The sequence below is a fragment of the Panthera onca genome, chromosome A3 (assembly GCF_046562875.1).
Source record: "Panthera onca isolate mPanOnc1 chromosome A3, mPanOnc1 haplotype 2, whole genome shotgun sequence".
In the NCBI taxonomy this organism is placed as follows: domain Eukaryota; kingdom Metazoa; phylum Chordata; class Mammalia; order Carnivora; family Felidae; genus Panthera; species Panthera onca.
In genome coordinates, this window is record NC_138341.1 from 124,909,215 (window position 1) to 124,929,446 (window position 20,232).

Sequence of the window (20,232 nt, forward strand, 5' to 3'; positions counted from 1 at the left end):
ATTTCATAATCATAAAGTTAACTCTGCAATCCAGCTAGACTTGGAGGAGAGTAAGGAAAATACGAAACCCATAGAACTGCAACAAAAGAAAAAAAAGCTTATAGGATATTTCAAGAAGATGGGGGTGAGGGGATGCTCTCCTGATCTAAAGAAGGAATGGTCTGGTAGTTAAGATAAAACACAAGTCAAATTTATTAGATTTGTCCACAGTCAGCAACAGTGACCTTCTTGCTGTTTGTGCCATTCCTGGGCCTAAAGCGCCCCATGGCTTTCACAATATTCATGCCTTCTTTCACCTTGCCAAAGATCACATGCTTGCCATCTAACCACTCAGTCTTGGCAGTGCAGATGGAAAACTGGGTATTGTTTGTGTTGGGTCCAGCATTTGCCACGGATGAGATGCCAGGACCTGTGTGCTTCAGGATGAAATTCTAACCATCAGATTTCTCCCCTTATAGACAGACTAGCTGCCAGTGCCATTATGGCATGTGAAGTAAAGTCTCCACCCTGGCCAATAGTCCCAAAATAATCCAGTGAAAGAAGAAAACTTTATCACCTATTTTTTTCCTCCCCAGTGTTCAGAGCACAAAAGTTCTCTGCTATCTTTGGTACTGTGTCTGCAAACAGCTGGAAGGAGATGTGGCCCAAAGGGTTGCATCCCACCTTGATATCGAAGAACACGGTGGGGTCAATTGTGGCTGGATGGTGTCTGCAAGGCCTGAAGGACATGTATTTTAGACAGCTCCTGCCCACCCCAAATGACCTAATGTAAGTGTTTGTCAATAGCATTTTCAGAAATACCCAACAGTTTAACCAGCCCTTTTTAAAGAGGGTGAAACTGAGCGAAGTGGAGAGGAAAGGAATTACTGAACAGTAAGTGGACCCCAGACTTTCATTAGAGCTTCTTGATTCAAGTTGTACAAAACAATGCACTTACTCAAAAGATACATCCAGGTTTTGGTGTGCGGTGGTGGCCAAACCTCCTGCTGTGGGGCTCAATCCTCAAGCCTGGCACCTTCTTATCTTGCCCAGTCCTTTGGGGACCCCTGTCATTCTTCCCCATGCCTTTTCTCTCTCCCATCCCTCCCCTCCTTATCCTTCCTCCTCCTTCTACTTCCTTTCCATATGTTCCTGTTATCTACCTATTGCAGCGAACGAAATTTCCCAAAACATTTTCTATTTCTCACTATTTTGTGGGTGGGTACTTTGGGAGGGAATCAGCCCAGTGGTGCTCTCCTAGGATGTTCACCTGGTTGCAGCCAGATATCTGCTGGGACCACAATCACCTGAAGCTCTGCTTGGTGGAAGCTCATTCATGTGGCTGGGACGTGACACTGATTCTCAGGTAGAGCTTTTCTGGGGCTTTCTTTTGGCCAGAGTGTATGATTGGGCCTCCCCGGCATGGTTGTCTCAGAGTAGCTGAACCTCTTACATGGAAGCTGCTTCACACACACCCCCAACAAGCATCCAGAGAGGATCGAGAGCACTTTTCCTGGCCTATCCTTGGAAGTCACACAGCATCATCTGGCTTTACTCTCCTGGTCAAAACAGTCCCAGCATTTGCCTGGACTCAAAGGGACAGGATGTGGACTCTACCTCTAGACTGAAGTATGTGAAAGAATTGTGAGTCCCTGCTTTCAAACTGTGTCTTTCCCTCCTTCACCCCTCCTCTCTTCCTCCTTCCTCTGCATCTTTCCTTTGCTTTCCCTAAGTCTTCCTCTCATGCCTCTCCCCAGTTACCTTCTATTTGTAGTGACTGTGCTGGACTCTGGAAGTGTATCCTTTATTGAAAGCTCAGGGAACAAGTCTATGAGCCTTTTTGGAGATGGATCTACCATGAAGTTGATGGAGCTCAAGGCTCAGGATCCCTCATCTGAGCAAACCTACTTCCATTCCTAAGCATCTTATGACAATTTTCCCAGGGCCACAGGGTCACCAGAGTTCCCATTTTGCAGGATTTCCATACTCCTCTCTCTTTCTTTTGGTGTTCCTGGAGGACCCAATGACTTCTTGTTCTCCGAACACTGCACAGGAGTAGATGTGAATTATTCATTCTCACAGATACCAGACCTCACAGAAAACTTTATTAGGGAAACTGGTGGCTTCCAAAGGATACATGGGGGCCCCGAGAGTTGAAGAGATAGGATCTCACACTGAGAAAGGGCCAAAGGGTAAAGGGCATTATGTTTGGAAAGAAGCTGAGCTGGAGGAAAGAGAGTAAGCAAATGCGGGGGTTCGGTTTTGGAGCAGCCAATGTCTTGGCAGCTGAGGAAGCCAATAAGAAGCATCAGTCAGGCACACATGGAGAGAGCCCTGGATTACAACCAAGTTCTGGAGGTTGTTCTACTTCTCTTTATCCTGCCCAGGGAGTTGGTGACTCTGCAAGATAACAGAATAGAAAAGGATGAGATGCTTGGGCCATACTCACCTTAGGAACCAAATCCTAGAGTTAATGGAAAGAAGGAGATGGGGTCATATTTATATCTTTGCACAGGAAGAGAAAACAGAAGTGGAGTGATTTTGGGGGCTCATAGGGTGATCATGTGCTCCGTCTTTTCCTGTCAAGACCCAGTTTAAGGCTGTTATCCCAATGTAGTAACGAATGGCATCCCCTTTCACTGTCAAATTTCTCTGTTTGGTCAATAAAGCATGTGGTTGTCCTAGCTATAATCACCTTAAAAAGGAAAATGAAGAGGACGGGTGATGGTGCATGGTGGCCAGCCCTGGGCTCTGGGCTGGTTCACTGGGCCTCCTTCTGACATGGTCTTGGGCACTCCACCACTTGTGCTGCCACTTTCTGCACCCCGTTTCCATCTCCTACTTGCCAACTTCCCTTTGACTACTGCTTCTATTCCCACCTTCTCTTTCCCAAAACGTCCTCTATTTACCCTTTGCAAGGTGCATTCTTATCTCATGATTGGACTGATTCTGTCAGCTCCAGGCCCGCCAACTTCCTGGAATGGACCAGTTAACACCCAGACCTCCCACGGGTGCAAGTGAGCTTGGGAGATGGGACCCCTGGGACTTACACATATCTGGGCAGAAGGACCTGCAGACAGCTTCAGACTGGAAGTTGTTGTTGTTTCCAGCACAACCACCGTAGGTGAATTTGGAGCAACTTTTGGTTTCCTTGTTGTACCACCAGCGTGGAATGACGGCCAGGCAGAGGCCAACTTCCTTGGGCAAACTGCATACGTCTGCAGGGAGATTGCAGAGCAGTACTCTTTGGGTTCTGCCTTGCTAGAGAATATTCCAGGCTTGTGGATAGGCTTGGAACAATGTAAGGCATGATATTTTTAGAGCTACATGAACATGCTAAAAAATATTATGCTGCTCTACTCTTCCATGCTTTTGCACATGCCTGGAGTGTCCATCCCTCTTCTGCTTACTAGGTGCAATCTTATTCAGTCCTCAAAACCATCCCTAGACATCAAACTCTTTGATGTCTTTCCTGGCCCTATTCCTCACTCTTTGCTTTTCTTTATTGCTTTTTTTAAATTTAAATTTTTGCTCTTCTTGTTTTCAATCTTGCACACATATTGATCACTTCTGTGTAATTATTTGTTCATATTTTCTGAGTCCTCCATCAGAATGTGAGGTTTGCACCTTATGTTATTTTGGTACACCAGTTCCTAGCAGATAATTTGGCACTGAGAGGATGCTTTAGGAATATATATCTTGCACTTCAAGAAATACTTATTGAGTAACCATTTTGTTCACAATACTACAAAGTACAAATAGAGTTCTTTAGAACCTCATAGCCTAAAGCATAACAACAACAGTATTTATTAAAGTTCTTAGCACTTGACACATATTAACCTATGACCTTATGAGGTAGGTCCTCTTATGGTCCTCATTTTGCAGATGAGGAAACTGAGGCTCATAGAGGCTAAGTAACTTCCCTAAGGAAGATGACATAGGGATTTGAACATAAATACTCTATTGCTTGTGGGATCAAGACAAGATCCCTTACTCTGGCTGGCAAAAACCAACGTTGTCAGAGTCTTGCCTACCTAGCCTGGCTTTACCATCCTCATATTTCTCTCTCTTATCATGGGCACGCTTGCTCTCTGGTCTCTAGACTTTCTAGACTTGAGCAGGCTATCTCCTCACACAGGACCTTCGCACATACTATTACCTGTGCCTGAAAGCTGTTCCCTCCAATTTTTGCCTACTTACAACCCATCTTTCTGATCTTATATCTTGGATCTTTTCCCACGAAAACCTTCTTGCTTCCCTGGATTATATTGAGTAAGCAGAGACCATCATGGGTGTAAGAGGCACCAGGAAATACTTGTTGAAAGAAAGAATGAATGAATGAATAGTCCTTGATGGTCCTCTTTAGAGCTCAATCATATGGGCACAGCAGAAAGAGAGTAGGAGGTCAAAAATGGTTAGGGAAGGCATCCTGGATTTATACAGACAAAGAGGCCTGGAAAGATACTTGTTTCTTAGAGCTATCATATCTCCTGATGCCATGTTGGCATTTGATAGGACCTCCGTGGTTCCTTGACATCTCAGAGGATCGCGGAAGAATAGCCAAGAGACCATGTGGTCTAATGCCTATATCTTTCTTACACATGGGGAGACTAAGGCCCATAAAGGAAAATCTCTGTTACTCACACCACATACCTAAATAGGGGAGAAAAGAAATAAACTCCATCCCAGTCCAGCACTGCTAGGATTTGTGTCAGGCAGAAGATGCATCCAGACTCTTGGTCAGAGACCAGCCATCATTCAAGGGGAGGGGTCCAGCAATGCCAGTGCTGATGGGCAGAGAGTGCGGGTCAGGAGTGAGGGCACTGGATAGTTCAGGGAGTTTGTGTGTTACCTTCATCTGGGTCTACACATTTCTTTGCACAGTTAAATTTGCAACACTTCATCTTCCCCGAACAACGTTTTTTCCTCCCACAGTGGTCGATTTCTTTGAAACTGCATGGTGGTTTGTTTTCGGGACACTTCTCTGAGGGAGAAAACAAGGGAAGAAGGGAGGCCAGAACCCTCCAATGCCAGGCCCAGAGCACCACTGCAGAGTTAGAGAAGCCTTTTTTCACTTCATCGTCCCCAGAAGGTAGTGACCTTTAGATGGCACAGGATTTTCACACCACTGTCCCCACTCCCAACCCGATAACGACTCACCATGTAGTACCTACACCCAGCCCTACCCCCAGCCCCACCACTCATAGGATGCTCTCCACTAGGACTACTCTGGTCACTTGGCTTTCTTGTATTTGGATGTTCCCTGGGTGGGGGCAAGAGTGCTGTAGCTCCTCCAGGTGACTGAGATCTCCATTTGTGGAGTCAAGTGGCTGGACTTTGAATTCTGTGCAACCCTTAGTATGACAGGCATCATCTCTGGACCTTGCCTCTTTCATCTGCCTATAGAGTTGGTTTGAGGATTAGGCGACAAATCTTGTAAGCCATCGTCAAGCTGCCTGGGGCGTAATAATGATAACTAATATTAACGAGATGCTTACTGTGCCCTTGTCCTTTTCTCCTTAATTCTCATGACACCTCTGTGGGTGAGTCCTATCAATATCCATATTTTATAAACAGAGGAATCTGCAGCACAGGCAGGTTATGTGAACCTTTCCAAGGTCACACACAGCTACCGAGGAGAGGAACCAGGATTTGAACCTGCAATGAATGTATGGCTTCACTGCTGAGTGCTCAGTGTATTTTAGCTGCTACTTAAGGGATCTTCATACTTCCGCATTTCAAGGGACTTCCAGAGACCATTCTTTACTCCAAAAGCAAGGACCTTCTGGGGGTGTGGGTATGGGGAGACTTTTGGGGCTGCAACTGGGAGATTTAAAGGTGCTAAGGGTGGTGCTGGGCGGGGGGGATCTTTCTTATAGGAAAGGTCCATAAGGTTCCAGCACCGTTTTAGTCCATCTTATGGCCCCCTGGTCTAGAAGGAATCCCTCTCATAATGACAGTGGGGAGTCCGTTGCTACAGACTCAGGTCCCTGTGCTCGTGGAATGCATCTGACCAGGAGTTTGGGGTCTGAGAAAAGGACTGAGAATATCTCCCATTTCTCCTGCCCAGGGTCCCAGGCTGAAGGTGGAAGTGTTCCTCCTCTGTAGAATTCTTTGTTTCTCCCTCCCAGAAACTTCTGTTTTTCCACCGGGAGGGCTAGTCCCTGATACTTACTGCCAAGCAACCCCTCAACCAGCTCAGGCTCCTGAACTCTCCCCAGGAGGATGAATAGTGCCAGGACTGGCACAAGTCCCAAGGGCCCCATTTTAAGAGCTACTGGCCTGGCTGCTGGCACGAAAATTAGGAACTGCTCCGCAGTAGCTCCTGCTTCTGATCTTTGGCTGTCCTGGCACAGGAGCCACACTTCCTGTGCCGGGGAACGCCAAGTCCCCGAGGCCACTGGTGGGAGTAGCTGGCACCCACAGCACCAACCCTGGGGGAAGGAGCTCTTGAAAAGCAGCTCCTACTCCTCAGCTCGCTGCGGCTCTCTGGCTCTCTGGTCAACCAGGAAGAGAGGCAAAGCCTGTCTGGGACTTCTAGACTCCCTTGGAGAAAGGGAAGTTCAATTCCAGCATCTTCCATTTTCCAGTGGAGTTTAGAGATCAAGAATATTCCAGTTTTCTTTCCAGTCTTACCCTTCTCCTGACATGTCTATTTGTCTCCTTATTTTTCTCACACTTTATTTTTCTTCTTTCTTTTTTTTTAAATTTTCCTTACATTTATTTATTTATTTTTGAGAGACAGAGACAGAGCGCAAGTGGGGGATGGGCAGAAAGAGAAGGAGACACAGAATCTGAAGCAGGCTCCAGGTTGTCAGCACAGAGCCCGACGCAGGGCTCGAACTCACAAACCACGAGATCATGACCCAAGCCGAAGCTGGACACTCAACCAACTGAGCCAGGCGCTCCTATTTTTCTTCTTTCTGTGCTTCCTCCTTTTGCTATGTGCCTGCCTTTTTCTCTTTTCCTGTGAGTCTTCTTCCGGGTCTCTTTCTCCCTGCCCTTCATTTCCCTTCTGTCCTTCTCCTTTTTCTTCTTTTTGGGCCATCCCTTTTCTTTAACCATCGTCAAAAAGTAAAGGTATTACCATGTGTAGCATGTGGGGAAGGAGACAGGTTTATCTCAGGTTGGACCAAATCTTCAGAAAGTATTTGTCAAGATCATGCTGCTTTGAGAGCAGGAGAGGTTGCCAGCACTAACAGAAAGCCTCTATTATTGGGTGCAGTTTGGAATGGTTGATGCAGGAGGGAAATAATAACTATCAGTTATGACATCAGAACCAGCAGCTATGGGGCATGAAGATTCTTCCATTGGGTTCTCCAACTTAAGGTTGGAAGGTTTAATAAGGCATGTTCTTGGCTCGCCTCTGATTTCACCTGTAGCTACAGGAGACAGACCTGGTGCACATTTTTGTTTTTCCTAACCCACTTTTAGAAAAATTGAGGTGGGATTCACATCAGATAAGATTAACCATTTTTAAGAGGACAGACCAGTGGCTTTTTAGTACCTTCACAATGTTCTGTAACCACCACCGTTGTTAGTTCCAAAATATTTTTATCACTCCAAAAGAAGCCACCTTGCTGCCTCAATTGGAAGAGCATGTGACTCTTGATCTCGGGGTTGTGAGTTCAAGCCCCACGTCAGGTGTAAAGATTACTTAAATAAATAAAACTTAAAAAACGAAAGCAAAAACAAAAGAAAACCTTATACCTACTAGCAGTTGCTATTTCCCCCCAGCCCAATCCCATCCCTGGCAACCACTAACATACTTTCTATTGCTATGGATCTACCTATTCTGGGTACTTCATAAAAATGGATTCATACTGTAGGTGACCTTTTGTGTATGACTTTTTTTTGCTTAGAGTAACGTTTTCGGTTTTTGTGGCATATGTTAGTGTTTTGCTCCTTTTGTGGCCGAATGACACCCAGTGCTTAGAGACAGCTTCCAACTTCAAGTGTCAGAGCCTCTACTTCTGTGCTATGGGTTTTCTCTGGCTCCCTGACATCTTGCTAAGCTTGCATGTGGAACAGTCTGGAAGAGCAAGGGCTTTAATACCCCCAGGCATCCAGGAAGGAATGGGAATCAATGACTAAATGACTCAACTGCCCCGTCACTGGAGATGAATGCAGACATTTGGACACATGTTTTACAGCATTCCTTAGAAGGCCCCTGGGAGAATAAGCTGCAGTTTCCCCCGACGGTAACCAGCTTATAGTCGACTCCTCTCTTGCCTGTATCATTTACCCGATCCCCACCTTGTGTGTCTTGAGAGATCTCCCAAGTAAACTGCTTTCACGCATGTCCTTGTCCCAGGATTAGTTTCTGGGGGATCCAAACTAAGGCAATGCCCAAAGACCTTTGTCTTAAAAGGGTCTTACAATTTTTTGAAGAAACAGAGGAGGACAATGTCCCTGCAGCTCTCAGCTCTCGAGAGCTGACTGTTTCCCCTCCCTTTCATTGTGTCACAAGAGGCCTCAGTGACCCTTTATTCTCTGCAAAGTGTAATGTACCAACAGATGTGAATTATTCAGCTTCAGAGGCACAAGACTACACAAAGTACTTTATTGGGGTAAATTGGGAGCTATGCAGGGGGCTCTAGACATTGGACATAAAGAAAAGAAGCACAGAGATGGGTCAAAACAGAATGATACCATGTTTAAGAGTCTGAGATAGAGGAAGGCGAATGCAGATCCTGGGGCTCCGTAAGGGGAAGAGCTGAGGTCTTGGAATGTGAGAGTAGAACAGTGGAAACCAGCATGGACCATTGGTCAGGCACACAGACAGAGCCTTGGATCATGAGCCAAATCCTGGTGGTTGTTCAGGTACATCCTTAATGCAATGAGGATTATAAGCCTGGAGAGAATGTAGGACAGGATCAGTTAAGCACTTGGGCTCAGCTTATCTTCAGAACAAGTCTTGAAGTTATGCTCGTATATCTTTGCACAGCAGATTAAAACAAAGTGGGTTTGCTTTGGGGAGCTATGGCTTCCTCCTTAAAAGCGGAATTGGATGTGGTTGGGAGCAGATTGCTGGCAATCCAGCACTAATCTGGACGTCTTGTGACCTCTCTGAAGTTGGTCTCTGGGATTTCATCATGTCTGCATCCTCCTTCCATCCCTCATACTTGCCAGCTTTGATTCATGACCATGTCCCTTCCCAAACTCAATTCCCAGAAAGCTGCTATCCAACCCTCTGCCAGGTGCATACTTACCCCCCAAGTGGAGCTGGCTCTGCCAGCACTGGTCTGCCAAGGACGTAGCCAACCCTGAACAAAGCAACCAACACCCAGACCTTTCAGCGTGGTCCTAATGAGGTTGGGAAGCCCCAGGGACTCACGTTTTTTGGAGCACATGTTCTGGCACATGTCTTTGGTTTGGAAGTTGTTATTGTTTCCTTTGCAGCCACCATAGATGAACCTGGAGCAGGTACCCTTTTCCTTGTCATACCACCAACGATGAAAAAAGGCCATGCAGGGGCCAGTTTCTTTGGGCATATCACATATGTCTGTAGGGAGACCCCAGAGTTGAGAAATAAGAGTGCCCACCCCTCAAAAAAGGAGCTGTTATTGTTACCCCTGGACACCACCAGAGATGAAACTGAGCAGGCTCCTTTCACCTTTTCACACCTCAGGAGCCCAGACCCATTGGTATATTGTGCACATTGTAGGGAGACCCCAGAGTGAAGCTGTTTGGGTGTCTGCATCCCCGGAGAACATCGGTCTCTCCCATTCCTTCTGGTCACTGTCCCTGTTATCTTCCTGAGAGTGAGGAGACTAATTTGAAGGCTCTGCTCCCAAATCAGTGTGTGTATTGACCTCCCACATTACCTGTCTTGTCCTTGACTTCCTCTTCTGTACAATGGGAATGCAAAATCTCACCCTGCTTGTGGCACAGAGCCATCCTGAGGTACAAGTGAGACTGCCTTCATGGCACTCGAGGTTGTGAACTCCTTGATTATATCTGAATGTGCAGCTTCTAGCAGTGCCTGGCATAGAGTAGCTGCTCAGTAAATACATCCTGAATGGATTAAAGATATGGAAGTGCCTTGGAAATGGCAAATTATAAACCACATACTCTGCCCCCTAAACCATGCCAGGAAGAGAGAATATGGGATCATGAGTAAAGGGGAAGTCCACTCAGGGAAGCCAGGGACTAGTATTTTAGATGGTCCAGCACCTTTCTTCCCTCAGTTAGCTTCAGTCCTGTTATGGGTTGGATTGTGTCTCTCCCTACTCACCCCGCCCCCATTTGTATGTTGAATCTTAATCCTCAGGATTTCAGAATGTGACCCTATTTGGAAATAGAGTTGTGGCAAATGTAATTAGTTCAGATGAGTTATACTGGAGTAGGATGCATCCCTAATCCAACAGGGCTGGTTTCTTTATAGAAAGGGGAAATTTGGACACACACACACACACACACAGATAGAGAGAGAGAGAGAAAGAGAGAGAGAGAGAGAGAGATGTGAAGCTGAAGGCAGAAGTCTACAAGCCCAGGATTGCCAAATATTGCCAGCAAACCATCAGGAATTAGAGGAAAAGCATGGAACAGATTCTCCCCCTCACAACCTGAGAAAGAACTTGCTTTGCCAACACTTGACCTTGGACTTGTAGCCTGTAGAACTGTGAGACAATATATTGTTGTTTAAGCCACGCAGTGTGTGGTCCTTTGTTGCTGCAGCCCTAGAAAATGAATGTAGATCTGAACTCAACTCTGAGTTCCATGAGGGAAAACTTCCCATAGCTGAACAGGCAAGTCCTGCTGATTTTTATCCTCCTCTTAGCTCACCTCTCTGCCACTCTCTTTAAGTCTTGGTGTCTCATGCCTGGACTGTTGGGATAGCCTGGAACTGATCTTCCTGGCCCTGTCTCTGGCCCTTCTAATCAGTCCTTCATTCTGCCTGCCAGAGGGAAGCACCTACTGGACCTGAAACAAAGCTGATCATGTCATTCCACAGCTAGGACCTTTACTTCATGGCAAAGTCTTCCACTGACCCACAAGCCTTTTGTAGTCTGGATCCCGCTTGTGGGTCTGCACCACCACCTGACACCACAGTACCATTTGAGGTACATGCTCCTGCAGCCTTCAACACCCCATGCTATCCCACACCTCCACACCTTTCGCTTTCATTTCCTCTGTCCACCCCGATGTTGTTCATTAGCGACAGTCCCACTCTCCCTTCAAAACCTTCCTCAGACATCAGCTCCTCTGTGATGTCACTGACTCCGGTCTAAACCCCACACCCCCATAGCTTCCTGGACCGACCCTTCATTGTTCCACCATGCTTCTGAATCTCTTGTGCATGGTTGTCAATGGATTCCCTCCTCAGTCTTCTCCATGAGGTCATGAGCTTCCAAGGGAGCAGAGATTGTGTCTGATTTCATCTTGGAGCCCCATTCCTAGCAGGTGGTCTGGCATAGAATAGGATCTTGCAGAACGTTGAGGGTAAAACAAAATGCACCCTGACCTGAACCGAATAAGCCATTCATTGAGCACCTACTATGTGCAAGATGCTTTTTAAAATAAATATTTATTTTTGAGAGAGAGAGAGACAGACAGAAAGTGCCAACATGAGCAGGGGAAGGGCAGAGAAAGAAGGAGACAGAGAATCCTAAGCAGGCTCCACACCATCAGCACAGAACCCCATGTGGGGCTCGAACTCACAAACCTCGAGATCATGACCTGAGCTGAAACCAAGAGTGTGACACTCAACTCACTGAGCCACTCATGTGCCCATCAAGATGCTTTAAGAGACAAAAGGCATGGCCTCTGCTTTTTAGGAACTCCCTAAACAAATAACTTAAGCTAATATGTGTCACTTGGCTAAATTGTGTCCAGGAATTGCTCTAAGCACTTCCTGTGCATCATCTTGTTTGGTCCTCCAAATAGTCTTTAACATTGGTTCTTTTCTTATCTGGGGAAAGTGAGGAACAACAGGGGAAAGTTGTTAATTTGCCCAGGCTGGTGACAGACTAAGACTTGAACTCAGAAAACCTAGATTCAAAAACACTCACCTTTATTTTATTTTATTTTATTTTTTAATGGCATGCTTTTATTTATTTATTTATTTTCAATATATGAAATTTATTGTCAAATTTGTTTCCATACAACACCCAGTGCTCATCCCAAAAGGTGCCCTCCTCAATACCCATCACCTACCCTCCCCTCCCTCCCACCCCCCATCAACCCTCGGTTCTCAGTTTTTAAGAGTCTCTTATGCTTTGGCTCTCTCCCACTTTAACCTCTTTTTTTTTTTTTTTTCCTTCCCCTCCCCCATGGGTTTCTGTTAAGTTTCTCAGGATCCACATAAGAGTGAAAACATGTGGTATCTGTCTTTCTCTGTATGACTTATTTCACTTAGCATCACACTCTCCAGTTCCATCCACGTTGCTACAAAGGGCCATATTTCGTTCTTTCTCATTGCCATGTAGTACTCCATTGTGTATATAAACCACAATTTCTTTATCCATTCATCAGTTGAAAACACTCACCTTTAGGCAAAGGAACAACTCACCATCCTCTTGCCCACTCTGCCCCATTGTCCATTGTCAAGTCCTGCTTACTTTACTGCCTAGACATCTTTCAAACACAGCCCACTCTTCTCCATCCCCTCAGCTACCTCTCTGGTCCAAGCTACCATATCCTCTTTTCCTGAAATCCTTCTGTTTCTCCTCTGTTAGTGATAAAACCCTGATCGCATCACTGTCCACCTCAGTGGATTTTCATTGCTCTTGGGATCAAAGTGAGATGCTAGCCCACCAGACCCTATCTCACCAGATCCTTTCCCTCATGCTGTGCTCATACACACTCTTGCTGTCTGGCCTCTCTAAGCCCCACCATTGAGCCTTTGTGCATGTTATTCCCTGTGCCTTGAAATCCCTCCCATCCACTCTTTGCCTAAATTTCCTACCCATCCTTCGGAACTCAACTTCAGGTTTGCTTTCTCAGGGAAGGCTTCCTTACCTCCCTGACCACACGAGTCAAATCCCATTATGACTCTCAGAGACACTCAATACATATTTGTTAAATAAATGAGTAAAGAATCTTTGATAGTCTTTTTGGAGCCCAAGAAGATGGGCATGGAGTTAAGATTGCAGGAACAAAGGAAAAACCCTCTGGTCTGCAGTAGTCAAGGGATGTTTCCTGGTGCTAAATTGAACTTAGAGAAGCAGACAGACAGCCCCTCAGCAACAAAAAGCTGGTAAATACCAATAGCTTACTTATCACTTGCAGCAACAATGTGCCAACAATGGCCACATGGAGACTAAGAAAATCATGAGTTAGAAATAAACAAAAAAAGAAAACCATAAGAGTGAAAGCAGCCAAGAGACTATCTGCTTCAATCCTACACTCACATTCTGTTTGGGGAAATCAAAGACCAGATTGGATGAAGATACTACCTAATGTCACACATAATATTAGGGGCAGTGATGGATGTAAATTACAGGTCTCCCCGTCCAGCAATCTTGCTGAAAGACCAGCCCTTAGTAAAGCAGGGATGATGCTACACAGGTGGACAGAAGGTGAGGGTGTGGGCAGAGGGGCTGGTTATTCTGAGGCTCCTAGTATTACCTTGGTTGAGGTCTAAACACTTTTTTCCACAGCTGAAGATGCAACACTTCTTGTTGTCCAGACATTGTCTGTCCTTCGTACATTCATCCCTTTCTTTGAATTCACATTTCTCTTGGATTCTGGGGCATCTCCCTAAAGGAAAGGACAGTTTTACAACCATGAATCTTAGAGGGCACAGTGTCCACTCTTCTCCCAACCCAAGGCAACTCTGTAAAGTCAGGGATGTTTGCTTTCTCTTTGCTCATCCACAGGAGTCCTTTTCCTTAGGGTGCTCTCATGTATTTCCAAGCACTGCCTACACTGACTTCCCTTCTGACCGCTCTCTACCTTCTTACCCCATCCCTAGTTCCACCCCTTAGCCCCATCCCCTCTAATGCAGGATTTCTCAAACTTGCCACTCTTTATGATCATTATTGATGGGAGGAGGAGGGCTGTCCTGTGCACGGTAGGGTGTTCAGCGTCTCGGGCCCCTATCCACCAGAAGCCAATAGCACTCTCCAGTTTAACAATCAAAAATATCTGCAGATATTGCAAATGTCCCCTGGAAGGCAAAATCGCCCATTGAAATCCACTGGTCTAAATTAATCTGGTCATTTTGGCCTGGTTGAGGAGTCAGTGTTTTGGAGTTCCTCCCAGGGGCGCTATTGCACAATGATTAATAACACTCACCCTGGCGTCAGAGAGTTGGGTTTTTAAATTCTACATCTTGGTTTACCACTCACCTCTCTGAACCTTGGTTTCTTCACTTGTAAACTTGTTTTAGCCTTACAAAGTTGTTGAGGAGGAAATGAGACAAAGTGCGTAAAGTTACAATCATAGGAACTGATGCATAGCAATGTTAACTAACGCTTATCCACTGTTTACCATACGCCAAGGACTTTTCTGTGCATTTTAAATGCTATCTCAGGGCGCTTGGGTGTTAAGTGTCCAACTTTTGATTTCAGCTTAGGTCATGATCTCACAGTTGGTGAGTTCGAGCCCTGCATCGGGCTCTGTTCTGACAGTGCAGAGTCTGCTTGGGATTCTGTCTTTCCCTCTCTCTCTGTCCCTCCCCTACTCCTGTTCACACTTTCTCTCTCAAAAATAAACTTAAAAAAAAATTTAAATGCTATCTCCCATAATCCTCCTAATACCTCTAAGAGGTCAGTTCTACTGACATCCACATTTTGTGCAGGAGGAGACTGAAGCACATGGAATCTAACTAACTTGCCCTAGTTTATGGCTACTGAACAGTGAAACCAGAGTTTGGACCCACCATGTCTGACTCCAGATCTCTCTAACTCCCTACTTTCTGACTGTTGACTAAATGGTAACCAATTGTCATTATTACTCTATAGTCATGGAGGATTACTGTCTTCAGTTCAAAGAAACTTCTGGATACTGTCTTTTATCCCAAAGGTAGGGAACCCCTGGGGATGCAGGAATACTTCATAAGACTACATTTGAAAGAATCAGGAGTTGATAGAGATAATATCCTGAGAAAGGGGGCTATTTTTTGTGGGGTAAGGGGAAGATCCCCTAGACTTCCCAGATTCTTAAAGCCCCTCCCATAAATGCAAGATCCTGTGACTCTTCCTTCCACCCCCAATTGACCCTCCACTTCAAAGGGGCTGAAATTGGGGGTTGCCTCAGGTCCAGATTCTTGCATTCAGAGAGGGCATTTCCATAAAGGGGGAAGTTGGAAGAAATATTCCAAATACCTCCCAACCTTGGACCAGGGCTAACATGGTGGGAAGCAACTCAAGTCTTAGCACCTGTTCCTTGTTTCATTCTCCCAGCACCCTCCCTCTCTTCAGCGCGAAGGCTGAGGCCCCACTACTTACTGGGAAAGATCCAGTCACCGAAACCCTGGACATTCACTAGAAAGGCGGATAAGACCAGGATGCTCAAAAGTCTAGAAGACGCCATTCTGAAGAAGAGCTGGCCTGTTCAGTGGCTCCAGAATATGAAAATGTCTGGCCAGCCTATTTCTTCAGTAGTCAGTATCTTGGATGTGAGAACTGGAGTCAAGCCAGACACCTCTTATCCTGCCGGGAACGCCAAGTTCCTGAGATCGTCAATGTGGCCAGCTGGTATCTACAGCCCACAGCTCTGGGGAAGAGTCTTTTCTTGGATGGTTCATGATGCTCAACAGCCTGGGCTAGGCTAGGCCCTCTGGTCCACCGTGGGGTGTGGGCAAAGCTTATCTCACTTTCCATGTGAACTTAGGAGTACATGCCACCATCAGGGGTCTTGATAACTTTGAGAGTTATGGAATGTCCTCATTCTCCATTCACTTTCCACTTTATCTGCACACTAACTGCTATGCCCCTTTTGTTTATCTCTGACAATGTATCTCTATGGATGTCTTGGTATCTCTTTGTTTAGATGTGCTTCTCTGTGCTGGTGTCTGCCTTACTCTCTTTTTCTGTGGGCTTCTCATGGTCTCTGTGTCTCTTTCTCCCTCTCCCACCATTTCATCCAACCTTCTCCCTTTTCTCTTTGGGTAGTTCATATTCTTTGACAAAGGCCAAAGAGTAAATATGTTACCACAGAGTGGAGTGTGAGGGAGGAGGAGCCTGTCAGCAGAGTTTTCAGATACTGTTTGTCAAGGTCATATTGCTTTGAGAGCAGTGGAGAATGTCAGCAGGGCTTCTAGTGAGTGTCCTCCATCCATCTTGTTGTCTGAGGAGGAACTGTAAAATGGGGAGGCCTGCCTGAGAGACCACACCCCAGTTGAAGTGCATAGACAGTAGAGTTGCTGGCTTCTGACTGGACTGGTGAAAGGGCCCTGGAGAGAGTGCTGGAGAATTTGGCAGCATTCCTACATGGACTCCACGATGCCTGCCAGCCAGCCAGTCAGTCCCGGTAGAGGGAGAGACTCTCCTTAGAGAGTAAATGTTGTCTGTAGGGTCCCTGTTTCTTTCTTCAACTAGCTGTTGCACTTTGGGTCAAGTTGTTCTCCATTTGTCCTACATGATGGGCAGAAGCCAGACAAAGCCAGCTGTATCATCAGTGAGTGACTATATGGTCACAGAATTTAGGATCACAGACAGAGCCCCCTGTGGGAATCTGTGGTGTGTGTCTCAGCCTATTGACAGTGATATTCTCAGCTAGGAAGGCCCGAGACACTCTTGGGGGCATATTTACTCAAAGTGAGGCCCACAGACATTCCCTTGACAGACATGCCTCCACCACCACGGGGAAGCATTGTGGTTGGACCAGCCTTTGTGGTTCTTATTGTTATCACAGGACTTACCTCTGCCACACCATCAGGGAACTTCAGAGCACACAATTTATTATTACTCACAAGCCCTGGAGGGTATATGGCATGCCAGAAGGCCACACAGAAGGTTGTGGACAAAGAGAAGGGTAGGAAGTGTGGACCTGGGACTCTCTGCCTTTATTAGGGTCCAAGGGTGGAATGTCTAGGGTTTCATGGATTCACTTTTTATTGGCGAATTTAAAGCATATAAAAGTGGGAATCAGGGTGTGGGGAGGGAGAAGCAGGGTCACTCGGGTGGTCTGTTATCTGGGATCCTCGAGGCCTTTCCAAAGGGGGAACTTCATGGGTGAGGACAGCCTGGTTCCTTATCTAGCTGTGTTGTTAATATCTGTGTTATACAGCTGGCGCTGCCTTTATTCGATATGGATGTCTTCGAAATGGATGCCTCAGCACTCAAAAGCTTAGTGTCAGGCACTTACATTAAAATAAAAAAGCTGCATATCAGGCACTTATACCACACAGTCCAATCCCATCAGTTTCTGGATCCCACTGAACCCCACAAAGGGAGCAGGGAATCGAATTTCTAACGAACCACCAAGATGTCTTGAGCAGTGCTGTCCCTCCCCTCTTATTCTATGTCCCTCCCATACTCAGGCCAGGAGAGAATACAAAGCTGAACCACCTGGTGCAAGGACTCTGAGGGCACACGTCCATTTCTTCATCTTAGAGGGGTCATAAGGCCCAGAGGAGTGCAGATTATGACTCCATGTCACCGAGTGAGTGTCTGAGATAAAGGTAAAAGGGAAAGGAGTATCTGAGTTCTTGTCAGAGGTCACTGTGGAACCTTCTGATATTGGTGTGAATATAATATCTTACTATGGAGTTGCAGGTAGGGAGGAATAGTGCACACAAAGGGGATGAAGGTGATGTCCATAGTGGGGACAGAAGCTAGGGACCCACAGAGACTGTAAATGTCCAAATGGTTCCCAGTGCCCCAGGGAAGGCTGAATTCTTCTCTAAATTTTCTTGAAAGTAAATGAAAACTCAGAATTTCTAGTTGTTCTATCAATTCTGCCTTGCCTAATTTCAAGTCCCACCCAAGGGTCTCACTTTTCAAGCAGATGAGATGAAATTTATGTCTTGGGGGCCTAGGATGAGTGACCTCTTTTGCCCCTTCCCTTACTCAATTTCTTGAAGAAGGCTGAGTAAGGATCCATGTGGATCTTTGCCCTCCTTCCCTTATCTCCTCTCACCGATGGTCAGTCATGGTGCCCTCCCTCTACCTCAGCCACACTTCTATTCTAGCACCAATCTGCTGGTCAGAATGAGGGACTCCAAGGGGTACCAAGGTAGATGGCCTCTACCTGGAGATTTCTGCTTGTTAATTAGGCCAAGACGTTGATCAAGCTTCCTGTGCTTGGCTTTCTGTGTTGTTTTCTGTGCCTCTAAGTGTGTTACTGAGTTTCGTGTTTGTTTCCTCAAATAAACCCTGAGCTCCATTGAACAGGTCTGTGTCTAGGACCTAGTGTTTAGAACATTAATAGGGCCAGAATAAACACTCGGTGCAAACTACTGGATGAGTAAGGTAGCTATGTGGACAGATGGATGGCTCATAGTATGATGAATGGGAATATAGTTGGAAGAATACAAAGGATGGGTGAGGGTATCATGGATATTTGGGTGCATGAATGCCTGAACATGGCTGGGGGGATGAATGGCTGGGTGAATAAATGGATTGGATTGAACATAAGGATGGATAGGTTAGTAATGGGACAAACGGGTAATTGATGGAAACTCTGAATGGCAGGTAAATGAGTGAATTGTTAGGTGGATGGAGGGGAGATGGGTGTAGAAATGATGGAGACCTATGTTGACAGGTATGAGAGAATGTGTTTGTATGAAAGATGAGTAAAGGCTAGATATAAAACAGGCAGCTGGATATGTAGAAAGAAGGTGGGTGAGAAGGGTAAGTGGGTGGATATATGAGTGAGAGAATGGGTGGAAAGATCAATAAGTTTAAAGGTATTTCAATGCAAGCTAGGTGAGCGGATAGATAGGTGGTAAATGCTTTGAATGATTGGTGGATAGTGTGGGTGGGGTGGAAACATGAGTATATTGAAGAAAACATTATACAAAGTTAAAGACAAAGAATTATGTACAAAATCAGTTATACTACTTTAAGGTAATACATTTGAAAATAGAGAGAAAATGGATCAATTTTAGCAATGTATAAAAGGCCGAAATTTACAGAGGAGGAGGTAGAGAGCCTATATACACTGTAAGGTAAAGTACAAGAAAAAAATTAGTAAAAATAGGGTTGCCCAGGTGGCTCAGTTGGTTCAACACCTGACTCTTGATTTTGGTTCAGGTCATGATCTCACATTTTGTGGGATCAAGCCCTGTGTTGGGCTCCAGGCTGAGTGTGGAGCCTGCTAGGGATTCTCCCTCTCTCTCTCTTCCTCTCTCTCTCTCTGACTTTCCCCTGCTCGTGCTCGCTCTCTCTCTCAAAATAAAGAAATGAACATTAAAAATTTATAAAAAATTATTTCAAATATACCACTATAGAAGAAACCTTACCTAGTTGCTTTTGGAGCTCAATTTTGTGTAGCCCTAAAAAATAGAGAATATTATTAAAATATTATTATGGAAATTTTTATTTAAAATATTACAGACCATAGGTGGTGCCTGGCTGCTCAGTAGGTAGAGTGTGCAACTCTTGATTTCAGGGTCATGAATTCATGCCCTACATGTTGGGCATATATATTACTTAAAAGAAAATAAAAATAAATCGAGATATTAAAATATTACAAATCATAGGAAAAATAAGTAACCTCCCAATTAGTTTTCCATGCTAGTTTGTTGAAAGTAATATGATTCCAATAGCAAAACATACAAAAGTAATAGGCCTATTTTTCTCTTGATTGTTGATGTGAAATTTCTGAATAAACTATTTGCTTAAAGTACCTTCGGTGTATTAATAGAAGTATACCCTCAATATGATTAAGGTCAGTGTGGAATGCAAGGATGGTTCAACATATGGAAATTTAATAATATAAGTTCTTATACTAACAAATTAGAAGAGAAAATTATTACATGATTAGATGCTTAAAGTGTATTTGATAAAATTCCACAGTAATATCCAATAACAATAGTAAATGTATAAAAAGAAAACCATCCAAGTGCAGTAAAATCTATTTATCCCAAAGCCCACAACAAATGACATTTCATACTGCAGGAGACACTGATTTTAAGATAAAGAACCAGACAGGGATAAATGTCATTACCTTTATTTTCAACATTATTTCAGAGTCTCTACATGATACAAAAAGACAAGAAAACAAAGTCATGACATTGGGAAACAAGAGAGTCAAATTACTCATCATTTTCAGATATGATTATATATAAAATATAAGTAAACTCATTAAATATTGTTATACTTCTTTTTTTTCCCAACAACAATTTTTAAAATTATCTCA

General features: G+C 45.0%; 1 protein-coding gene, 1 long non-coding RNA gene and 1 pseudogene across 2 annotated transcripts in view; 1 reads left to right on the forward strand and 2 right to left on the reverse strand.

Annotated features, from left to right (window-relative positions):
- LOC132669427 (uncharacterized) overlaps nucleotides 1-20,232 on the forward strand; it is a 77,055-nt gene that overhangs the window by 10,258 nt on the left and 46,565 nt on the right. The window lies entirely within an intron of this gene.
- Nucleotides 137-729, reverse strand: LOC144615797 (peptidyl-prolyl cis-trans isomerase A pseudogene; annotated as a pseudogene).
- On the reverse strand, nucleotides 8,513-15,661 carry EPPIN (epididymal peptidase inhibitor). Its single transcript, XM_081795356.1, has 4 exons — nucleotides 15,375-15,661; nucleotides 13,552-13,683; nucleotides 9,317-9,484; nucleotides 8,513-8,833 (listed from the first exon to the last, which is right to left on the reverse strand). Exons 1-4 carry the CDS (start codon nucleotides 15,457-15,459, stop codon nucleotides 8,826-8,828), a joined length of 393 nt encoding a protein of 130 aa, XP_081651482.1. The 5' UTR covers nucleotides 15,460-15,661; the 3' UTR covers nucleotides 8,513-8,825.